A 22,261-nucleotide genomic window follows, 5' to 3' on the forward strand; every position below is an offset into this window, starting at 1 on the left:
GTGGGGATAAGAGCCCCGTGCAGGTCTGGGAAAGTCAGAGGAAGCTCTTTGGAAGAGGAGGCAGTTGAACTGGGTTCCAAGAACATGTGGGAATGAGCCAATGGACACAAGGTAGGAGGGGGACCAGCGGCAGGAGGTACAGGACGTTGCAGGGTTTAGTCTGTTTAGGAAACTATAGGAAACTGTTCAGTATTTCTGGAGCACACAAACATAACATCAATCATTTAGCCACTGAGCAATCAGTAAAAGGTTATGGCTTTGGGTCGTGTCTCATGTTCAGAAGTTGCCTTTGGTGTCACGTGCTGAGGAAAGGTTTTCTTTTTCATGACTGTATTTTGCTATATCAGAGGCAGATAGAGAGCCTTCTCTGCCATCCTTTCCCCTGGTTAAAGAGCAGGGTGGGCTCTTTCCATGAGAGCATGGCAAACACATGATTGCTCATTCAATGAACTCATGTTTCCCCTGGAGTTGGGCCAGTGGGCCAGAACTGCTCTCATGTTAATTTTTCCTCATTCATGAGGATGGCGCCTAAAGCCACAGCCGTATCAGATAGTCCCCGTTAGAGGGGTCCAGGCTTGGGTCGGAATTACTTGAATGTCCCCACATGATCCCCAAGTAGACAGTTGCTGGATTTTCGAAGATTCACTGATCTTGGGGTACAGGGTCTCCCATCCTCTTTCGGTGAGTTGGGATTCTGTGAACTATTGACAGATTATCCAACATGGCTGGTGAATTGGCCATGGTGTTCTTGTGGTAGAAATGTCAGTTTCCTGGGATCTCTTTGTATATATTTAGTAAAAGCTATTTGTGACGACATATGAATTAAACAGCAGCTCACCACTTCTTCATGGTCTTCTGAGTGTTTACTTATTACTTGACAAAATGCAATATTGTGATTACTGGATAGAAAAAGCTCGTTTGGCCAATAAGAAACGGTATTGACGTGTTGATATGGTTTATCATATCATGAGCCCTTCTTTTAGCTGACGTCTTCTACAGATGCGTCTGGGGTTCGGATCCCACTGTGTTTGGTGGGATTCATGGCTGATAATGTTGAGCATTGGCTAATCTCAGTGTAAAAGCCATGAATAGTTTTATTTTTTTAAAGATTTATTTTATTCAGGTATAGTTGATTTACAATATTGTGTTAATTTCTACTGTACAGCAAAGTGATTCCGTTATACATGTATATACATTCTTTTCCATATTCTTTTATTTAGTTTTAACTTGTTATGGGAAAGAGAGTAAAACAGGGACCTGAACAGGTACGCGTCACGTTGTTTCTTCTCTTGTGAACAGTAAGGGTGGGAGGATGTCACTTCGCTGGATTAAGCAGGTTGGCTTTTAGGAAAAAGCCCAAATGGACACCAAGGATCACAGTATGTCAAACTCCAAGTAGGTTTGCTGCCAATGGTCAGCTCAGCTGCGCTGGTGAAGGGTGTGCTTGGCTTGGGAGGAACTCAGAGTGAAGCCCGTGGCCCGTGGGGCCTGTCGACCACCTCCGGAAAGCAAGCGGGCCGGCCCTCAGCCCTGCCTTCTCCTGGTTGGAGTTTTCTGGCGCCGGAAATGAATAAAGACTTTCTGAAGATGGAGTCATCTTCGTTGCCATGGCAGCTGCGCACGTGCTTCACTTCCAACCCAAGTGTCAGTATGTGCTGGTAACTCACTGCCCTTGTGCGGCGTCCAGCAAAGGCGGGGGAGGGTTGTCAGGTGGAATTCACACATTCGTGAAAAAAATAAGTGAGAAACCCATTTCTAATCTTCCTTTTCAACTCTGCTTCAAAATACTTCCCTCCTGCACATCATTTTAATCCTCCTGATTGAACGAAAATGATTTTGGTATTAAAAATCACTTTATCTTTTTTTTTTTTTTTTTTTTTTTTTTTTTTGCATTACACGGGCCTCTCACTGTTGTGGCCTCTCCCGTTGCGGAGCACAGGCTCCAGACGCGCAGGCTCAGCGGCCATGGCTCACGGGCCTAGCCGCTCCGCGGCATGTGGGATCTTCCCGGACCGGGGCACGAACCCGCGTCCCCTGCATCGGCAGGTGGACTCTCAACCACTGCGCCACCAGGGAAGCCCTAAAAAAATCACTTTATCTTTGACATAGACCCAGATAACAGGTAAAGCACATGGAGAGAAAACACAACAGGAAGAGTCAGACTCGGTCACAGTGTTCTGTCCTTTGATTTTCCAAAGTGTTGATTTCTTTCCTGTTTGCAGAAGTCATCTATTCTCACATATAAGTGTGCACATTATATAAGGGCATCAGACAGGAGGTGAAAAGTTTCAAAGCTCTTGCCAAGCTCATTGGATGAAGAGCTTTTTGTATGTTTCTGTGGTTTTAAAGTCTGAGAAACCTCATCTTGACTTCTCAGCTTCTGGCATTATTGTGGGTGGGGCTTTGAGGCTGGTGGGCCACTAGCTAGAGACCGATCCGTGATGATAAAAGGGTAGGTGCTCTGATCACATCCCTCTAAGGTGACTTTATTAACAGTGTGACAAGAGCAGGTGAGAAAGGCTGATGAAGAGGGAGGAGTGTCTCTCTCTAACAGACCCAGAGAGAATCACATTCTCGTTGACTTTCTTCTTCAAGTTCAACTCGAAGAAAAAAATGTGCTGAATCCGCTGTGCGCTCCTTACCCATCCGGACTCAGGAGCAGTCCACGCCGCAGCGAGGCCACATGTGGAGCCTGGACAGCCGGGCCCAGAGCCCCGGGAGCCCCACTGTGCTCTGTGCTGGGACCACGGACCAGAACGGCCTCGATTACAACGGGGCTGTGGCTGTCAGTTCTTTTTAAAACGTCATAACATTGATGTTTATGTTGTCCAACATCAATTTCCGAAGGACAAATGAAAAGGCAGCCCCTTCCTTGTTTAAGATCTGAAATTGAAAAAAGAGAATGGCTGTCTTTAAAATGGATCAGGACACCTTCCTGGAAAGTCGCCTGGGCTGTTCCACGTTGGCAGGAGAGAGGACCAAGCTGGCGTCCCCTGACGAGGCTCCCGCCCTGGGTCCGGCCAGCACCCTAGCAGCAGCTCCACCCCGGAGGCCTCCAGATCTTCCTAAATTGTAAAACTCCAAAAGTTACACTTTAGAATTGCCTTTTCTTCTAATTCTTTTTTATTGCCTCAGGAAAGCAGTAACACAAAAGATCCTTTTACGTCTTCGATTTAAAACACAGAATCTAAGAGGGGCTTGTCTGGCTGGGTTCATGGAGGGAAATCTGTAGCTGATCAGTGTTTATCCCACCAGTAAAAGCCCAATTATTCCAAACGAGTTCATTCATTGTAGCTTATAAACGCAAGAAAATGATTTAAAAATACTAATACATGGGGAAAGATGCCTGGACTCTCACCCAGTTTAATTTTATAAGGAAATCTTTGCAGCGATGGTAGCTATCCTTTTCTTTCTCTTTCATTCCGTAAAATCGTTGCTATCGTGCAGGGAAGCTCTGCTCCCACCTCTCCTCCACTCTGAATTTTATACCGTATCTTTTCAGCTTGATTTCAAACTCTTTGAGAGCCGCTATGCTGTAGAGGAATTTATAAAGAGTTTGGAATCGTTCAGAACAGGTGTGTGCTGTTTCCTTCTCAGCTTTTCACTGGGAGGTCTTCTCCGATCCCCCTTTCTGTCAAGTGCCTAGTTCCTGCATTGCTTGGCGAATTGTAGGACGCAGTGAACGGCAGTGAGAGAGAGGATTCTGAACTCGTCCACGACCTGCAGCAGCCGGGCCTCTGACCCCTCCCTTCCCGGGACCCTGCCCTCCTCAGAGGTGGTCCCAGACCACCTGCCCCAGCCTCACCTGGGAGCCTGGGAGAAATGCAGGCTCTTGGGTCCCCTGCCAGCCCGCTGATGCCGAGCTCTGGGGGTGGGACCAGCAGTTTGTGTTTCCACCTACCTGATTCCGATGCTCTCTCAAGTCTGAGAGCCACCAAGCAGCCTGTGCTCCCCCAACCCTGCCACGGCCCCTGGAGGTTCCTTACACTCTGTCCACCTCACCCCCGATGCTGCAGAGACACGGGCTGGGCCTCTCCGTCTGTTGGTCTTCAGGACACGCGGAGGCTGGAAGGGCCTCTAGTTCCCCCAGAGCTATGGCAGATCCAGACATCACCCCCATTCCTGCTGCAGGAGACGGGAAGGGGGGCCGTGGTCAGCGTGCTTCAGTGGGGGACCAGGTGTGCGTTTTAGACCTGGACTCAGCAGAATGCCTTTACCCACAGTGCGTATAACTTACGACTGCGAGCAGGGCAGAGGAGCAAAGCCCGACGCGCACGCGGGACAAGCACAACTGGAGAAGGGCAGAACCGCGCAGCTCCACGGACGTGCTAACACCCAGGCGCCCTCTCTGCCTCTGCCCCTGGGTCAGCCCGCGGTGTCTGTCCCACCATCGGGGGGCAGACCTCCTAGCGACCAAGCAAAGCTCAGGTTAAGCAAGATGGGGCTGTCTGGACCCGACTGATGGCCACCTTGAAGAGGACGCCCACACTGGGCCAGTGCAGCACCTGGTGATGCTTTATGGCATTTTGCACGGTGTCACCCCCCGAACCTGACGTTGCTTCTTACCTATTTCTTTAGGTAATTCCTGCTGAATTTGCCCTGTTATGATTCAAACCTTACTTCATTTACATTCTATAGGCTTAGGACGACGTGATCTCCATTCTATGTTGTTTTGACAAATAAGGTTTTAAAACAAGTTTACTCTATAAAATAAGAGAACCCAAGGTCATCAGTACATTGTCAATAATATGAAATTTCTTCACCAAACAGTAACTAACGTAAGAAATAGGGAATCCTTCATTACGCATACAGCTAACCCTTGAACAACGTGGGTGGAGGTGAGGGGTGCCGAACGCCCCACAGGTGAAAAATCTGTGTGTAACTTCACAGGTGGCCCCAGTACCTGTGGATTCAACCAGCCGCAGATCGTACGGTGCTGCAGTGTTTAGTGAAAACTATTCACTAATAAATGGACCCGTACAGCTCAAGCCCGTGTGCTTCAAGGATCAGCTGACTACTGTTACACGTTACTCATTCCACGATACACTTCGCAAGGAAAACAATCCTCAACTTAATTATCTATCATCCTTTTATTGTATTTTGGATAAGTTTGGGTATTATGAAAGAAAAACATTTAAGAGAGGAAAGGGTTACTTGTCATCAGTTCAGAGAAAATACTTTTCTCCTAAGAATGTCTATTTGCAATTTTACATAAACATTAATCAGTAATACAGAATTAACTTAAAATGACATAGTAAAGGTAACGAGAGAAAACTAGAGAAAAAAATCCGTCAACTAATTTCCACTTGGCAGAAAGTCAAATACTTTTCAAAGATACAAGGTAATCAGGCAGGAAACGCCTCCGTAGCTGCTCCCCGAGGTGGCCACAGGCATCCCGGGAGGAGACCCGGGGAGCTGCTGGGTGCTGAGGGCGCCCAGGCTGGACCCCACCTCTGGGTCCCGGGGGCCACCCCCAGGTCAGCCTTGCCAGTGTGGTTGCTTTTCTCCCTTTGGGGTGAAAGCACAGTTAGAAGCCTCTCTGCAGAGAGCAGGGCCCAGCCTTGGGGTGTGAGTGGAAGGAGCCGGTGTGTGCTTCTGGGCCCAAAGGTGGAGGAGGACTGAAGCCATAGTCAGAGCGTTAGAGCGTCACTCGCTGTGCAGATCAGGGGGCAGGTGGGTGGTATGGGCAGGGCGGCCGGGAGGAGAGGCGCCGCTTCCGTGGACGTCGTCTGCCGCCCTCAGCTTGTGCGGGGAGCGGGCGGGCCGGGAGCTGAGCGTGGTCACAGCCCGGCTCCTCGGGGTGAGGTTCCAGGATCAGCCTCGTGTCCATCACCTGGAAGCTGGCTCGAAATGCTCAGGCCCGCTCCCGACGCCCCACTGAGAGCCAGGGTGACCCCCCGCACACGGAGGTCTGACAGGTGGGGGCTCCGATGGGCCTCGGGGCCTGCAGCTCCGCGAGATTGTGTGGCCCGAGTGGTGGCCTCTTTCACCGTCTTTTCTGCCGGATCTGAATAAAAGCGCCGCACGCCACCGGAGAGCGCTAACCCTCTACGCGTCTGGTGGGTCGCTCAGAACTATAATGACCATTCGCTGTCTTTGTTAAAAGAGTGTCTCGCAATTTCACCTCATTTGAGTCTTTCCTTCCCACTTTTTAGAACCAGCCCTTGCTCCCTCCTGACTACGTAGGGGCACAAGTCCTTCCCTGGGAGGGCGGGTGTGGGGAGGTAAGTTCCAGCCCAGAATAAACCCCTGGAGAAAGTCATCCATCCTTCCCTGCCGCCCTAACTGTCCCTCGGCCATTGTCTAAGAAAACTAGTTAGTGATAACTCGCAAATCGTCTCTACAGGTCATCTTCCCAAGCAACTGGCCGAGAGGGTTATAAGCACAGGAGCCTAATTAAGTGAGGGAGCGCCCAGAACATATAAGCACGCCGTCTCCTGCTGGCAGAAGACCTTCCACTCACGACTATAAATGCTTCGCCAGCCCCTCTGGGGTCCCGGGACGGGGACGTGGCGCCATGTCCTCCGCTGAAGCGCTCATTGTCTGCGGCCTGGACGAGGGCCAGGGCGGAAGGGTTGCCATGCGCGCTGCTTTTGACGCGCACCCGCCCACAGGGTAGCGATTACTTCCTGGACGCCCGAGGGGCCGGCCCCTCGCTTCGCACATAGCTCTGGCCCTGTGCTCGTGGACACACATTTATCCCTGAAAATTAAACCAGAGGGTTTCCCGTCCACCTGTGTCCGTCTCAGGTGAGTGGAATGCTTCTGTTCTCCATCTGCCTCTGGTGAGAAGATAAGAATGGGGGAGAAGCCGTCTCACTGGAGAACTCTTGCTTCCCGTGATGACAGAACACTCATGCGTAAGTGAATTTTGCTCACAGTGTTTCCAGTATCCGAACCAGGGACAACTCCTCGGAAGTGGATCTTAGCCAGAAGAGCCTTAGACTTTTCACAATTATAACTGCCTCATTACCCCAGAGTGTGCACATTTTAGTGGTGAAAGAAATGGTGCTTGACTTGGAAGCCTTTCTCGTCTGGGGAGATAAAAGCCGGGGTAAGGAACGTGGGTGTATGAGGGAACGGCCGTGGCCTTCAGAAGATGAAGTGTTAATGGCCCAGGATGGAGGCCAGCTGCCTCTCAGCTCGGGCGAGAGAGGAAACGGGCTTGCGGGGCCCCAGGAGGGCGCAGGGGAGCCGTCGGGGAGCGGGGCCTGCCGGCGGCCCTGGAAGAAAGGGGCCAGCAGGGCTTCTCGAACGGAGCTAGACGTGGTTGGGTAATTCCTGAATTACACCGGCTCCTAAAGGCAGCCCTGCACTGTTGAATCTGGGGGCCACGTCATCTTGGTCTTCTCAGTGGCCTCTGCTGTGTGCCTGCATCGTGGTGGCCGTGGCCTGTGTGGCCCAGCGGGCCCTCCCTCCCCACAAGCAGCGGAAGAAGCAGGGTCTTGGGAGCCGGAAGAATCTGGGTTTGGATTTCAGTTTTGCAGCTCAAGGCCTCTTCTAACCCTGGCTCCATTTTCCAAACTCTCTGAGTTCAGTCTCTTTACCCGTAAAAGACCAGCAGCACCGAGAACCCGTGGCCGTTGGATGTGACCCAGGTGAGGTGGCATCAGGCTCGCGAGCAGGTGTAGCTCAATGCTGAGTAATAGCATCATGGGCTTGACCCTGTGCTGTACAAGGCCTGTCCGTGTCCGGCACTGTCAGTCCTGAGCGGGGACGCTAAGGATCCCGTCCTCTTATACACTTTAGGAAACAGGGCACTGAGGGGTTAAGTAAGTTGCATAAGGACATAAAGCCGATAATACAAACATATATGTTGCTTTTTAAAGCTGGAGCTCTTCCTACTGCACCACCCTGTCTCGTATTATAGGAAACAAATTCCAGACACTGAGTAGGCTTATTAGAACACGTCCCTATTACTAAAACCACAGTTTCCAAAGCTCAGGCTCTCAGAATGTCTATCAGACCTGGTCCCTGTGCCCTGCATTTGCCCTTTATCCACTGTTTGGCGCATCCTCCCTACTGGCAGCAGGATGTCATCACTAAGTTAGGAGACACACCAGCATATTTGCTTAGAGGAGCTCTCAAAAATTATCAAGACTCTTTGCAATAAAGGGGAATATGTTAAATTTAGTTTAGATCTGCAGGCTATATGTCACCAATTTCTATTATTTTATTCATTTATTCATTCAACAAACATGTGTTGATGTCTGTGTTCCAGCAGATGTGCTGGTTACTGGGAAATTATGCTTTAAGATGTTCTGTCTAGGGCTTCCCTGGTGGCACAGTGGTTGAGAGTCTGCCTGCCGATGCAGGGGACACGGGTTCGTGCCCCGGTCCAGGAAGATCCCACGTGCCGCAGAGCAGCTGGGCCCGTGAGCCATGGCTGCTGAGCCTGCGGGTCTGGAGCCTGTGCTCCGCAACGGGAGAGGCCACAACAGTCAGAGGCCCGCGTACCGCAAAAAAAAAAAAAAATTCCTATTCGGGACTCCCCTGGTGGCACAGTGGTTAAGAATCTGCCTGCCAATGCAGGGGACATGGGTCCGATCCCTGGTCCGGGAAGATCCCACATGCCGTGGAGCGATTAAGCCCATGCACCACAACTACTGAGCCCACGTGCCACAACTACTGAAGCCCACACGCCTAGAGCCCGTGCTCCACAACAAGAGAAGCCACCGCAGTGAGAAACCCGCACATCGCAACAAAGAGCAGCCCCCACTCGCCGCAACTAGAGAAAGCCTGCGTGCAGCAACAAAGACCCAACGCAGCCAAAAATAAATAAAAAATTAAATCTTTAAAAAAAAAAAGAACAAAACTGCCACGCAGTGAGATAAGCACCACATCGTAAATGATATAAACCTCTCAGAAAGGGTGAATTTGGAAAAGTATTCAAAGTATGTGACATCTGAGCCACGTCTTATGTATTAGAGGACGTGTAGTCAAAGACCTTGCAAAAATGCTAAAAGATCTAAAAAATGACTGAGCTGTATTTGTAGAAAATCTCAGTGTCTGATTGATGTCCCGTAATTCAAACTCATGTGACCTTAATGAAAGTAGAATATTTAAATCATGAATGAAGTGAGAATGGTGAGGACAAAGCAGAAATATATTGCAAAAATATTACCACTAATGCTTCACTAGGAAATTAAACGAATGAACAGACTTTTCCCTTTAGAAAATTATCTGTTTGCGTTTTGGACACTAAGAAACGACTTGCCTGTAGCTCTACTGACGAGGAAAGGAAAGTGGGCTGATGTGGTTCCTGGGAGGACGAACCAGATGTCTGCAGGGATGTGACTCACCCACACGTGTCCCTTGTGGGATATTTCTACGTATTACCTGGCCTGCAAACTTCCAGGTATCATTTATATGCCATATACACTAACTAAAGCCGTCTTTTTTTGACTTTAGATTGTCCCAGACAAGCTACCAGCCATTTCTTTTACATTTATAAATTGCTCTCCAAATAATTTTGTCTTTGAGATATATATCCTGAGATATGAAAAAAATTAAGCATAGAGTATTAAATTGAGGGGGTTTTTTTTTAGTCACATGCACCCTCCTTATATATGTTGACTAAAATTTAAATGTAACACATAGTGGAATGTGTGTGAACATTAAGGGAATATATTGGTATTGCTAACATCTTTGAGATACTAGTTCTAGCTTTTATTTGCATCACAAGAACATTAGAAGGAAAAATAATTCTCCAAGTTCTGAGCAAACCAGAGAGAAGTGATTAATAGTGAAATAACCACACCACAGGTTTGGAGTTTGGGTTTAAACACACAGCTTGGTGGTTGTCACAGTGCCTGCGACACTTGGTTAACATCTTGACTTGTGAGTTCGTCCACGGCGTTTGGTAAGCATGTGCTTGTATGTGGTCTGGCTGGTCCTGCCCTGTTTGATTCAGTGCACGTTGGGTGTGGGTGGTGCCTCTTCAAAATACCATAAAGGGAAACTTAGCTCTGCACCGCTCAGACTGCAGCTTAGCTCATCCCACTAGACGTGGGGTTTCTTTGCACGGTTTAATCTTCCAACTTGTATAATTTATAATAAATCCATTTTTTCCTGATCTTTTCAAGCAGAAGTTCTATTTTTCTTCTTATATATCATTAAATATTTCTTTTAAAATCCTTAAACTGTTCTAGTGGCCTATGTGACAAGCACTGATTACAACAAGTAATTGTAATCTGATTTCATAAAGCCAAAACAATCAAGTCATCAAGAAGAAAAATTTTTGAAAAATATTCTTGACTATTAATAAGGAGAATATTTTTAGCACTCAGAAAGCATGATTTTTGTTAAAGAGATACTGCTAACAAACTCCCATTAGGACGTGGTCTTTCTGAATGTAACAGTATTATCTTAAGAGTAAAGAAAAAATACTGACCGATTGCTTTGCTATAATCAAACACATAAAACGACACTCACATGCATAATGAACACTATTCACTTTTTCTCTTATTAACAAACGAAACAGTTCTTCATGCAGCTCTTTGGTGGTACTAATCATGAAGTAAGCAAAGTCTCTGAAAGTATACAAACAATAGATTTTAAATCAAAAATGTTTATTGTAAAAAAGAACCTTGAAAATTGTTTTTTAAAAAAGAAACGTGAATTTCACAAGTCTTCAGGTTGTTTATAGGCATTAGCTATAGACAACTTCTCACTTTCATACAAAACTCATTCAATCATATAAAAATAAACACAAATTTACATGGACTCATCAACTATACAATTAATTAAAAAGGCAGTTGCAAAGAGTGCTGTGTGGATTGCATTTCTTGTATGCGTTTAAAATAGTTTAAGTACATCACAGAGTTTCTAAAAATCCTTTGTTGCACTTATTCCCATCGTTAGAAAATCATTAAAATTTAAAAAATTAAAATTTTTAGAAAATCATCAAAAATTCTTTAAAAAAGTATGACATGGAGCATATGCACCAGGAATGTTCAAAGCTAGTCTTTCCCGTCTCCCCCAAGGCACGTATAGTTATTGGCAAAAAAAAAAAAAAGAACAAAAACCCCCACTTTTAATACATTCTCCTGTGTTTTTTCTTCTTGTTCTTTCTTCCTCTCTCCCCCCCCTCTCCCCCTCCCTCCCTCCCTTAAAAACACAGTTTAAAGCATGACCAGTAATCAAAACAGGCTTTAGCTCGAGGATGGTGACCTGACATCAGACACGTAATGAAGTAAACTCGGAATACTTTCTAAGGCACCTGAGATAGGGTCTGGCAGATTCTCCTCCTATAGGAAGTTCTATTACAAATTCCATTACAAGGCAACACTGTTCTTTTCAGTGAAATGATTTGGCAGCGATGTAAATCTTTGAATTCTTTCTTAGTAAGAAAAGATGCACAATGTGCTTTTTGCTTCATCTCTGAAGAGAAAGATTCTTGTCTTTTATCCTCTCCATCTAGCTGTCAGTAAATATATAGTAATGTTAAACTTCACATGGAAAGGATTAACTTGACACACATGGATGCCCGTGCTCTTGAAGCTCTGTGTGTGTGTGTGTGTGTGCGTGTGCGTGTGTGTGTGTGTGTGTATACATATTCTTTGGTCGGTAAGCACAAGAGAAAATGCCTTTGGACTTTTACTTGTCATTCGGAGGCGGAGTGAAGAAATGCCTTCTGCTTGAGTAAACATGGGTTGTGTCACTCAGTGTGCCACACAGCAGCCCGATTCCTCGTGTTTGTGCAGAAGAGACATTCGGGAGAAGGTTTTGGAGCAGTTCTTGCACTGGTATTTCTTGACGTCCGAGTGTGTCTGCAGATGAGCCCTCAGATTTGACCTGTCTGCAAAGGCCCTGCTGCAGTGAGAGCAGGAGAAAGGCTTCTCCCCTGGGGAGTGGGACGGGGTGGGGGGGCGGGCGGGGGGAGAAAGAAAGACAATCAGTGTTTTCAGAGGAAACGCAAAGCCAGATAACGTTTATGAGCAACCACCACCTTTAGCCCAAAGCACGAGAAACAGCCACACTTGGTTCAAACCCTCCAGAACAGATACTTGTTTTAATATCTGGCCCTTTAAGACAAATGTGACTGTTGCATTAAAAAAAAAAAAATCAAATTAAAAAAAACTTAAGAATACGATTCCTGCCACCAGTCACGCAGAAATAATTCCTGTCGTCCCAGGGCTTCGCTTGTCAAGGCTCTCTGCTTCAGCAGGTGCAGCTAACGGTCAGCTCCTCCCCAAATTTCCCAACCTTTCCCCTTTTCCCTCCTTTCTTGTATGACAAAGCCTGGATAAACGCCTCGACTCCCTGAAGGGTAATTTTGTGCTAGGAATAGAAAATTCGGCAGCAAAAACAAAACAAAAGCAAACAACGGAAAGCAGTTCAGCTCTAACCATCCAGCTTGCTGTGGGGCGAGAGACAGCACAGCAAGAATGAAACCATCCAAACCCCAAACCCAACGCCTTCATCTCTCTGTCCCCCTGATCAATTGACCGGGATAGCGCCGTTTGTACTTGCTGACTCTCGGGAGCCATTTCACAGAACACACATTCAAGCACATCTTTCCTGTTTTGCTAACTGATCTTTGAGACCAAACCTCCTGGATCTACTTTCCAAAGTCTAAATGCTTGTTTGCGGTCCCGGGAGCGGAGGGTGTTAGCAAGCAATGGAGCCCTTGGTGCTCTGACGATTTTTCGAGGCGTCAGGCAGTAGCTAAAAATGACCATCCATCATTAAAGGCCCCGTGTCGCCACTTAATGCAAATCCGACAGCCAGCCCAGAGCTTCCTTCGGTCCATCAGTAACGTCCCTGACTAGGTTTTCTCTTACCAGTGTGAGTTCTAATGTGCCCTTGAAGTAGCCAGGGTCTGGAGAACGCCTTGCCGCAGATCTTGCAGACACAAGGTAACGTGTGGGTCCGGATGTGCATCTTGAGGGCGCCCAGGCTCACATACTCCTTGTCACAGTATTTGCAGCTGAAAGACTTCCTTGACTGGGCGTCACAGTGCAGCTGCTTGTGTTTGCCCAGCCCAGAGAAGGTCGAATAGGTTTTACTGCATAAATTGCACTGAAACTTTTCAGCTTCGATGGCATGGGGGTCTGAAAGCTTGGATTGTAATCTTTCCTCTTCATCGCTAATGGGGCTTTCGGAGCCGCTGTGGTCCTTGGAAGAGGTGTCAGATGGCGGAGGGGGGCTCACTCGCCCCAAGGATGAGGGGTATCCCGACAGAGGAGAGAGGCCGGTGGGCAGCGGGGCGTGGAAGGGAGCTGCTGTGGTCCACACGGTGATGGGGCTGTAGGCTCCCGAGCTGAGGATCTCCGGCTGGGGGATGACAGGCACGGGGTAGCCCTCATAGAGATACGGGGAGATAATCACTGGGGAGGAGAGAGGAGGGGAGAGGAGAGTGAGCTGAAACGTAGCTTCAAAAACGCACGAAGAATCTGCTTGGCCACACGCGCGGGGCGTGCTTATGAGAAGACAGACTCTGTAAGAGGCGCAGGCGTTGGGAGGACATTTCTTTTCCACCGTTGCTGCTCGCGGCCACTGTCCTTAAGGCACGTCTGTGTCCCCGGCACACTGCGGTCAGCGAGCGCAGCCCAGCGAGGGGAAAACCTACCCACTCTTTTCAGAGATACAGAAAAGCTCTCTTCCATTTTATGCGTGGGCTGGTCGCAGGGCTTACGCCTGTGAGTACAAAGATCGGCGTAAATCACGCCGCTTTCTGCAGGAAAGGAGCCTTATTACATGGGGGAAAAAGCAGTAATTCAACGTTTACGCAGCGCTTCACCCACCCTCCACGTACTCATTATGCAAGTATGTACACGCTTTGGAACAGGACGATGGACGAGCCCAAGGAAGTTCACCTAGCCAGTTCAGAGTTTGAAAGTTTTGAATTAAACCTGAGCCTGGATGATCAGAGGAATGACCGCTGTCTCGCGACCCTGTTTCGAGGCAAACAGCTCGGTCTCCAGCTCTTTTGTAACAGAAGCTGAGCGGACGCGCGCCCCTGCGTTTACCTATTTATAGATAGATGGAGATGCAGACATCGGGCCCCCCCTTTACCTGTGTGTGTGTCTAGCTCGCTGTAGTTGGGCTTCTTGGAGGCGTTGAAATGCTTCTTGACCAGGAATGAGCGCGGCATCCTGGCGGCGGCGCGGGGCGCGGGGCGCGGGACGCGCGGTCCTACAGCATCGCGGCCCCGGCAGGTGCGCGTGCGGCGCCGCCAGGTCGCGGGCTCCTCGCGGACTGAGCCCGCGGTGGCGGCGGGGAGGCCTTTTTTTCCTCTCTTTTGCGAGAAGGGTCCAATCACAGCCGAGAGGTTCAGATTTCAGCTCCTCCCTCTGGGACAGCTGTGAACAGAGGAAGAATCTGTTGTCAGACTAAGTTATTCTGGTTCCAAACGGGCTGTGCCCCGGATTTCAGTGGAGAGGAAAAAAGTGCTCGAGTCTTTTCAGCAGAAGTCATTTTCCTTCTTGCGCGCTAAGCCGGGCGTCCGTGCTCCGGGCGCGCCGGGTCCGCCTGGCCGGGCCTGACTTCCAGATGTGGGCTCCGCGCTGGCCGGGGAGGCCGGCCCCCGGGCCCTGGAGAGGTCCGGCTAGCCCGGGGACGGAACAGTTCGCTCCTGGCTTTTGAAAAGGGAAGGTAGCGGCGAGGACAAAGCCCCAGTGAGTGAGCGGCGGGCCCCGTAGGGGGCTTCCCGGGGCCTCGCGCTGAGGATGCGCTTCGCGTCTCGGAGGCTCTGCCGAGCCGGACGCGGCGCTTCCTCGGGAAATGGAGCGGCCGTGTCACCATGTTAGCCTCGGTGCCTGAAAGAAGCGCTTTGTAGCCCCTGAAGGACCCGCGTTCGGGGAGAAGTGGGGGCACCGCAGGGATGAGAGGGAAGGATGGGTGAATCTTAACATCTCCACAAAGATACATCTCTTGTATCTTTTCATGCATCACTATGTTTTTTTATGGGAAAAAAAAAGCCTGAATGGGCCCTTAGAGACAATTGTTTCAAACATTTACCTGCTTTTATATGGTGCTGTTTCTTTCAGTATAAAGCCATCAAACTTCATGTCTGCTGCTCCGCTGCATGGTGCTTTTAAAGAAAGGGTGCTTTCATGAGTACTGCTTGGTTAAGCTTTTAAGCTGGTCTAGTAACCAGCAAAAATACCTTGATTTTGTGTATGGTATTCAATCTGAAAATACTCTAAGGTGGCTCATTGTAAAAATGACATTTCAACCGTATTTTCAAACATCTCTGTCCCTTCCAGATTTTCTCCCCACCTTTTGCTTAGAGATTAAGGAAGGAACAAATTTGCAATCAGACCACCCTACTCCTGATTCGAACAGGTGCCAGGAGAAAAAAAAAGTGAAAAAATAACAGTGTGAAGTCAAGACTTGTAAGAGGGGAGCGCGTGGCAGGCCGCATAACTTCTTAATCTCGGGGCGAGGCAGCCGTGTGCGGGGCGGGGCGGGCACTCCGGATGCAGGAGCCCATTTTCAATGATCCCCCCCTCTTTTTTTTTCTCTCCCGACAGTCACTAGTTTAAACGCCAGAGAAAGGAATTTAGATGAATCTTTATGTTAGAAGGAGCGGTGTTCGTAGGCGCCAGGAAAATGTGAACATGCCTCAGATCTCTGCACAAACGGTAGACTGGAGGGGCCCTCACAGCACCGTTTCTGAGCCTCTGCTTTGGGGAGGGCCTGGTTTATTGGGGCAGGGGCCCTCCTCGCCCTTCCCAGCTGGTTCCTGCAGAAGCACTTGTGTTAGAGATGCGACCCCCTCGGGAAAACGCAGATGCCACGTGCTCTCCCGTCCTCACCGAGCTGCAGGTAGAGCCCGCGCACAACACTGAGCTGCGAAGGGCATCCGGTGTTCGTTTGCTGGTAATTACAGCACGAGATAACCTGCTAAAGTTGTGTATTCGAAGAATCCATTTTAAAAGCTGAGCAGCAATTCACTCTGCTAGGAACCCCCTGGAAGCTGGGTTACAGAAGCCTCATCGCGCGGACACCAGGCAGAGTCGGGAAGCGTTCCCGCACCCACTGGCGGGGAGTAGGGGTGTCAGGACCATCTGAGGAGCATCCTTACGCAGGTCTGCGGGCCCCGTGAGGCGGGGCCGCGCTCAGGTGAGTCAGGGCACAGGTGCTCCGCTCACACACCCACCGAGGGGCCAGCGGCGCCAGGCGAGGCAGTGAGGATGGAAGGATGGAGGCAGGCTGCCGGGACCCCCCCCCAAAGAACAGGACCCCCTAACAAGGAACCCGCTGCGGGGCTCTGCCACACCTGTGAAAGGTCCCCTCCTGTCGGCCAGCATCTGGCCTCGGTCACTGGCTAAAGGTGCTCTGGCCCAGGCATGGACTCTGGGCTTAAATGTGTCACTGGGGCAGCACACGCCCAAGTGTGTTTTGTTCTGCAAGAAAGCAGTCCTGGGTGGACGGCTCAGACTCTTGGGAGGAGGAGGAAAGACACTGGGGCTGAGATGTTACTGGGCCCAACAGTGTGTGTGTGGGGAGCTGGGGGCACATGTCAGCCCTTTGTGGGGCAGACACGTGAGGGGAGAAAGGACGGCCTGGGGGCAGCTTCTAGGCTCCCGGGCCCGACTCCCCCCAGGATCACGGTTCTCCTGGAGGAAGTGGGCCCTTAAAAATACCCCTCCCTGCGACTGAGCCCGCCGGGGGGGCTGCGCCTTCCCTGTGGTCTGTGGGACACGTGGGACCTTGGAAGCCCACGTGATCTAGTTCCTTAATTGTCGGGAAGGTTATTAGGATGGGCCCTGATGTGACTTACCTGACAGTCTCTTCTTTGCTCTGTTTTCTGAAGATGCTGACAGAGGTGACTTGTAGACCGCTTTGTAAAGGACAGGTCTGCGACCCCACGGTAGGGCCAGCCCTTCCCCGCAGGCTCCCCGTGCGGGTGGGACTTCTCCCGGACCCCGTCTTTTCCATGAAAGACATATTCTTGCCTCGCCGGATTGGGGAATAAATCAGATTCCTGAGGTTTGGGAACGCACCTCCGGTGTGTTAACTTTGCACAGGGACTTGTGCACATGGAGGTACGTAGGCATGTGGGGAGCAGTGCAGATCTGACTGAGTTTAGGAAACAAGTCCGGCACCAGAGGAAACCATGCTGGGCCGAGGCAGAGAACGGGCTCCGGAGACGGTCGTGTGTCTTCTGGCTTCAGTTTGTGGCCGGCACCCTGGAGCGGGTGGGGGAGGGATAATCTCCCTTGAAAGATATGCAGTCATGGAATGTCGTTGGTTTGACTGTGCTCTCTGGAGAATATGATCGTGCCTAGCTAATTTCTTAACTATTTAGATAGCAACAAAGTGGCTGTGATATGGAACTTTGAAGTCTGAATGACAAAGGCGTGAGGCCGCTCCTGGTTCGGCACGTACCTGTGTTTGTACACAGATGTGTATGCATTTGTGGTCCTAATTCATAATTTAACTCAGCTTCAGATAAAGTCAACCAGCCCCTGAAAGAGAAATAAGTATTTCCTTGGGTACCTGGGTATCTCTGTCTGTAAATTATGTTCGATACTCTTTCCTTATTTCTTTTCCAATGATATGGGGACAAATATTTCCCAGTGCAGAAGGGGAAATAATCAGAGTGAGTGTAGGATTCTGCTAATAGGTTCTGAGCTTCATGACATCCTCTGGGGATGTGGATAAAACTCATGTACACACGTATGTCTGCTCAGCGAGGTCAGCATGAGCCTCTGTGTGTGTGTGTGTGTGTGTGTGTGTGTGTGTGTGTGAAGGCAAGCTGCCAGGGTGTGCTGTATGGTGTGATGGCGCTCGTTCTTCCTGGGTGTCTCACAGCCGCGGGTTGTGTGTGTGTCCGCCTGGCTCCAATGCGGTGAGGTCAGAAGGGGCGCGCATCTAACACCGAACACAAAACCTTGCTGAACGCGGGAGCAGCTTTTAATGAGATGTATTGAATACTTTGTGTCGAATAACTTGTATGCAGCACCTCGTCTCAAGGCGCGGTTTTCGAACCCCCTTTACCTCTGGTGGCTGCACTGCAGTTAATGTGCCATTCAAGGTCAAAGACATCCACGCCCGCAGCGTCCTATCCGTACTTGCGGACGGGGCAGTTAGAGGAGCAGGAAGGACGGCAGAGAGCACGCTGGGGCTCCAGGATCTGTGGGCGCAGAGAGACACCTACTGGTGGAGTTGGGGAGACGCCCGGTTTCCTTTCCGATCGTCCTTTTCCATAATTCTCTGACAAGGCTGCCACCTCGGGGAAGGTGGACGCTTGGTCCGCACACCCAGGGCCTGAACCGAACTTCATTTTGCAGTTGCCCCAATTTCAGGCGAACATTATTTAAACCCTGAGTTTTTAATCTGTTCTTAATTAACAGTGACTTATTTGTGTTTGTAGAAACGCAGGTGATATTTACAAACGCACTATGCCGCTTAAAGGATGGTGAGTGAGGGGGGAAGACTTTTATCAGGCTGGGCCGTCGTGAGGAAAGCATCGTATTGGAAACTCAGGGGCACCTCGGATGGTTGTTCGCTGGGCCCCTGATGACCCACAGGCAGAGGCTCAAAGGCGGGAACGAGCATCCCAGGGCATCAATGGCCACGATGGGGCAGATTCCCACTGTGCGTCCTCCTTCACGGCTGGGCACTCCGCTACCCACCTGGTCTGCTAAGTGGGCGAGACCCTGAGGCCAGGCAGTCTGTGGAGTGGAGGGTGATATACAGGCCGCGGTTCTAGAAGGTTCCATGTGAGCTGCCCACCGTGCTGGGCACTGCACACGCGTGGCTCAGTTATTCCCCAAAGTAGCCAGCCCTGCAAGGGCAAGTGAGGAGAGGGAGATGCAGGGGTCAGGTCACACTGCTACTAGGGAACTGGGGCGGGGGTGGGCACTCGTCTCTAACGTGCTTACGTTCAAGCCCTACCTATCCCACTGCTCGGTTGTAACCATTTCTATCACAGGACTGAGTCAGAGCACGAAGAGTGTCTTCCCACAGTCTTCCTCCCTAGGGAATGTTTATAATCTTCCTATTTATCATCTTCCTGTGTCCGTTCCACCCACCACAGTCTGCGCTGTGCGTCTCCCTTTTTTCCTAAGTAACACCGGGGGCACAGTTGCTTCATTTCAAACTTGATATCATTTACCCCAGGCCTTGGGTGTGGCTTCTGGGAAGACATTGGACCAGAGTCCTGAGCACTTAGCTAAGGAGCTGCCGTGGTCTTTGCCCAAAAAGGAGACAACACTGATCGTCATTCTTATCCTATAAGCACCACGTGGCTTTCAAAACTGGAAGTGCCTGGAAGGGACTCCAGTCTTTAATGGGACTTTGTTGGGGAAATAAGCCCACCCGTAAAGAAACAGTGTTTCCAGCTATAATGGGGGTGCCCCACAGCCGGGAAGTCCTCTTTCTCTCCCTAAGTGTGCGCGCACGGGAGTGACACGCCCTCCTTGCCCCCAGCGTGGGGCGCTGCCGTGTCGTGGACATGGCTTGCTTGTACACGTGTGGGCAGGTTGGTCTGCACCCGCTTACTAGAAGGACTGAGGTGCTTCCTCGGGGACAACAGGGAGCCGGGCTCCCACTGGGAGCCTGTAAGAAACCCTGGGTCCCCGGGGAGGCTTCGGGCCACAGCCCAGTGCCAGCCAGGCCGCAGGAGAAGTGGGGGAGCCTGGTGGGTGGACCTGGAGAGGGACGGACTGGGAGGCCCTGGGCTCCTGAGGGAGGCGGAGCTGCTCCGGACCCGCCAGCGCAGAGCAGTTGAGGAGGTGTGAGCCCCGCTCCCGGGTCTGGCCGAGGACCCCACGGTGTCCACGCCTGAAGGGGTCTGGGCGCCGACTCCAGTGGGGGCCCGGTGGGAGTGCAGGCGCAGCTGGGGAACGAGGGTCTACCGGCTCTGGGGGCTGAAGTTGTCCCCAGCAGAGGCGGCGGCGAACAGACAGGCTCAGGGAGCCAGAGGGGGAGCGCCCCGAGTCCCCTGGGCACCCACCCTGGCCCCGCAGAGCACACAGTAGGTCCGCAGAACGCCTTCCAGGTGCTCAGGTCCTGGATCAGCGCCGGTGTCACTGACATACTGAGCGGGGGGGGGCAGTATGTGAGTGTCGCTGCCCGCCCGCCCCTGTGCCCAGATGCCCTGGCTTAGCCCCGGACCCGAGTCGCCCAGACATCCACCTGGGTATTCACGCCAAATCCTTTCAAAGAGCAGACTTTTCAAGACGATTAGAGACGCAAAGTCTAAATCACGCTCTGCTTATGATTTTCTCCCTTAATCGAGATCTGGGCCCACCTCCTGGCGAGCCATTTCCCTGAAACACGCGTCTGTCAGATCACGCGGTTGACACGAGGGTCCCGCCAGCTTCCCTGACACCTGTCCTCTGCGCCAGGACAGTGGCCGTCGCCAGCCAGGAAGACCCGGGCACACTGTTTGCAAGCCCCTGGGAAAGACACGTAGAGCCTTGTGGGCACTTGGGTCCACTGCTGACCAACTAGTTTGCCCGGATGGAAACCTCATTTCATATGCGGTGATTTTTTCAAAGTAGACATTTTCTTAAGTTATACCTGTTTCAAAAGAAACACACACATACCACGGGCAGAGCAATCTTTTCTAAACGTGCTCTGTGACCTGCGTTTAAAAGTAAAAGTCTTATCCTGAAGCCAGCATCATAATGGTGCTCCCTCCTCACCTTCAGACCTCGGGTGGAAACCTCTCGCTGGCGCTACGGAGTGACCGGTCCCCGTCGCCCACTGCCAGGGCAGGTGGTGGTCCAGTTCACGGGCAGCAGGAGAACGTTAGCATCTATTATTAACTAGTATTAACACTGGAGCCTCCTTACTGCGACTCTGCCGCGGCTAGAGACCAACAGCTGATTGAAGAAGCCTAAGGCCTCTTAGAAGCCGGGTGGGTGGGGTTCTGCCCTCCACCCCCTGGGCAGCCACACGGACCCGGACTCTACGGGGGGGATACATCACGAGGCAGAGGCACTGCGCAGCCATCTAAGGTGATTATGGGTGGACGTCAAGGGCGTGAGAGTAATCCCGAGACGCCATGTTGTCGCGAACCTTTGGAATTCTGTTGTTGATGCTGAGTGATGACCCAGACCAGGAGCTGTGCTTCGGAAGGGTGACGGGAACTGAGGCTAGAGAGGAAGCTGAGGTGGAGACTCAGGGTCAGGGCAGAGCCTCGGGGATGGGGGGCCGCGTGCGCCCTCTGACTCTGGCCGGGAAGGCGAGGAGAGGTGTGAACCTTCTCAGCCTCACAGGGGATGAGGTCTGACACTACTGCTTCCTGGGGTAAAGCCCTGGCGGCAGCCTCCACAGCGCTGGGGGACAGGCCACCTTCTGCTGGGAAATGTAAGCCAGCAGCCTTTGCAGACTCTCCTCGAAAGCCGCTAAAGGCGTCAAAGTAGAAAGAAGGAACCGTTCTCTACTTCCAGGCTCTGGTGAAATCAGTGTCCTGGCCTCTGCTGCCTTCTCCGTCCCGGAAGCCGTCCAGTTTAATGCCTCTGCGTGGGCATCCCCTGCACATTTAATGTTGGTTTCATCCTTCCGCTCCCGTACATCAGGACAGATGTCCCCGTGCTTCGCGGAGACTGTGGGAAACAGCAGGTTCCGCTTAAAATGGCAAATGCATCCTCCACCCCAGGAGAGACCCTCACTCATGGAAAGGGGAGGACAGAAGGTACAGGATGTCTTGGTTTCAGTAGTTTTAGACCAAAGTGCAAAGGGAGACTTGGATCCCACACGCTGGAACATCCTCCACCTGGGGGAGAACTTACACAAGAAGGACCACAGTTCAACCTGGTTCCCCCGACGCTCGGTTTTCTCTCTGTGGTCGACTGAAAGGTGGCTCCCCTTGGCTCTAAGCTGCATTGGGGGAGCTCTGGAAACGGCCTGGTGGGTCTCCCCAGTCGGTGATACTCCCTGGTGTCAGCGAACGTGGGGATGAGGGTGATCGCAGAGGTGTGGGCGTGGTCCTGCTTCCCGCCACAGAGCACCCGACAAACCTGCGACTTTACAGGAACAGCCACTGGCCACGTGAGCCGGGGCGCATCCTCCCATCGACGGGACCCCCTCCGCCCAGTCCCTCCTGGGGGGACCGTCGGGCACCTGCAACCGTGCTGACTTCCCCGGGTACAGCACAATTCTCCCTCGTTTCCAAGATGAGGGTCAGCGTTTGTCAAGTTGCAGTAAGGAAGAAAAAGGACACAGGTCCCTGGGAGCCACGATCTTTAAACACACAGGCTGAGGCGGGGCGCCCTGAAACGGGAGGGCTCAGAGCCAGTGGTCCACGTCGTTCCCACGACAAGGATCCAAGCCACCCGTGTGTCAGGATAGAGACT

At 51.2% G+C, this 22,261-nt stretch overlaps 1 protein-coding gene across 1 annotated transcript; it reads right to left on the minus strand.

The window, feature by feature from the left end:
- Positions 1-10,533: 10,533 nt before the first annotated feature.
- Positions 10,534-14,191, minus strand: SNAI2 (snail family transcriptional repressor 2). Its single transcript, XM_060035366.1, has 3 exons — positions 14,019-14,191; positions 12,785-13,330; positions 10,534-11,844 (listed from the first exon to the last, which is right to left on the minus strand). Exons 1-3 carry the CDS (start codon positions 14,095-14,097, stop codon positions 11,663-11,665), a joined length of 807 nt encoding a protein of 268 aa, XP_059891349.1. The 5' UTR covers positions 14,098-14,191; the 3' UTR covers positions 10,534-11,662.
- Positions 14,192-22,261: the final 8,070 nt, after the last annotated feature.

The sequence above is a fragment of the Delphinus delphis genome, chromosome 17 (assembly GCF_949987515.2).
Source record: "Delphinus delphis chromosome 17, mDelDel1.2, whole genome shotgun sequence".
In the NCBI taxonomy this organism is placed as follows: domain Eukaryota; kingdom Metazoa; phylum Chordata; class Mammalia; order Artiodactyla; family Delphinidae; genus Delphinus; species Delphinus delphis.

Excerpts from the sequence above, each read along its gene's own strand:
- SNAI2 (XM_060035366.1), bottom strand. The coding sequence starts at position 14,097 with ATGCCGCGCTCATTCCTGGTCAAGAAGCATTTCAACGCCTCCAAGAAG. Across the intron at positions 13,331-14,018 it reads CGAGCTAGACACACACACAG|TGATTATCTCCCCGTATCTC; the intron begins GTAAAGGGGGGG and ends TCTCCTCCCCAG. Across the intron at positions 11,845-12,784 it reads GCACATTAGAACTCACACTG|GGGAGAAGCCTTTCTCCTGC; the intron begins GTAAGAGAAAAC and ends CCCACTCCCCAG.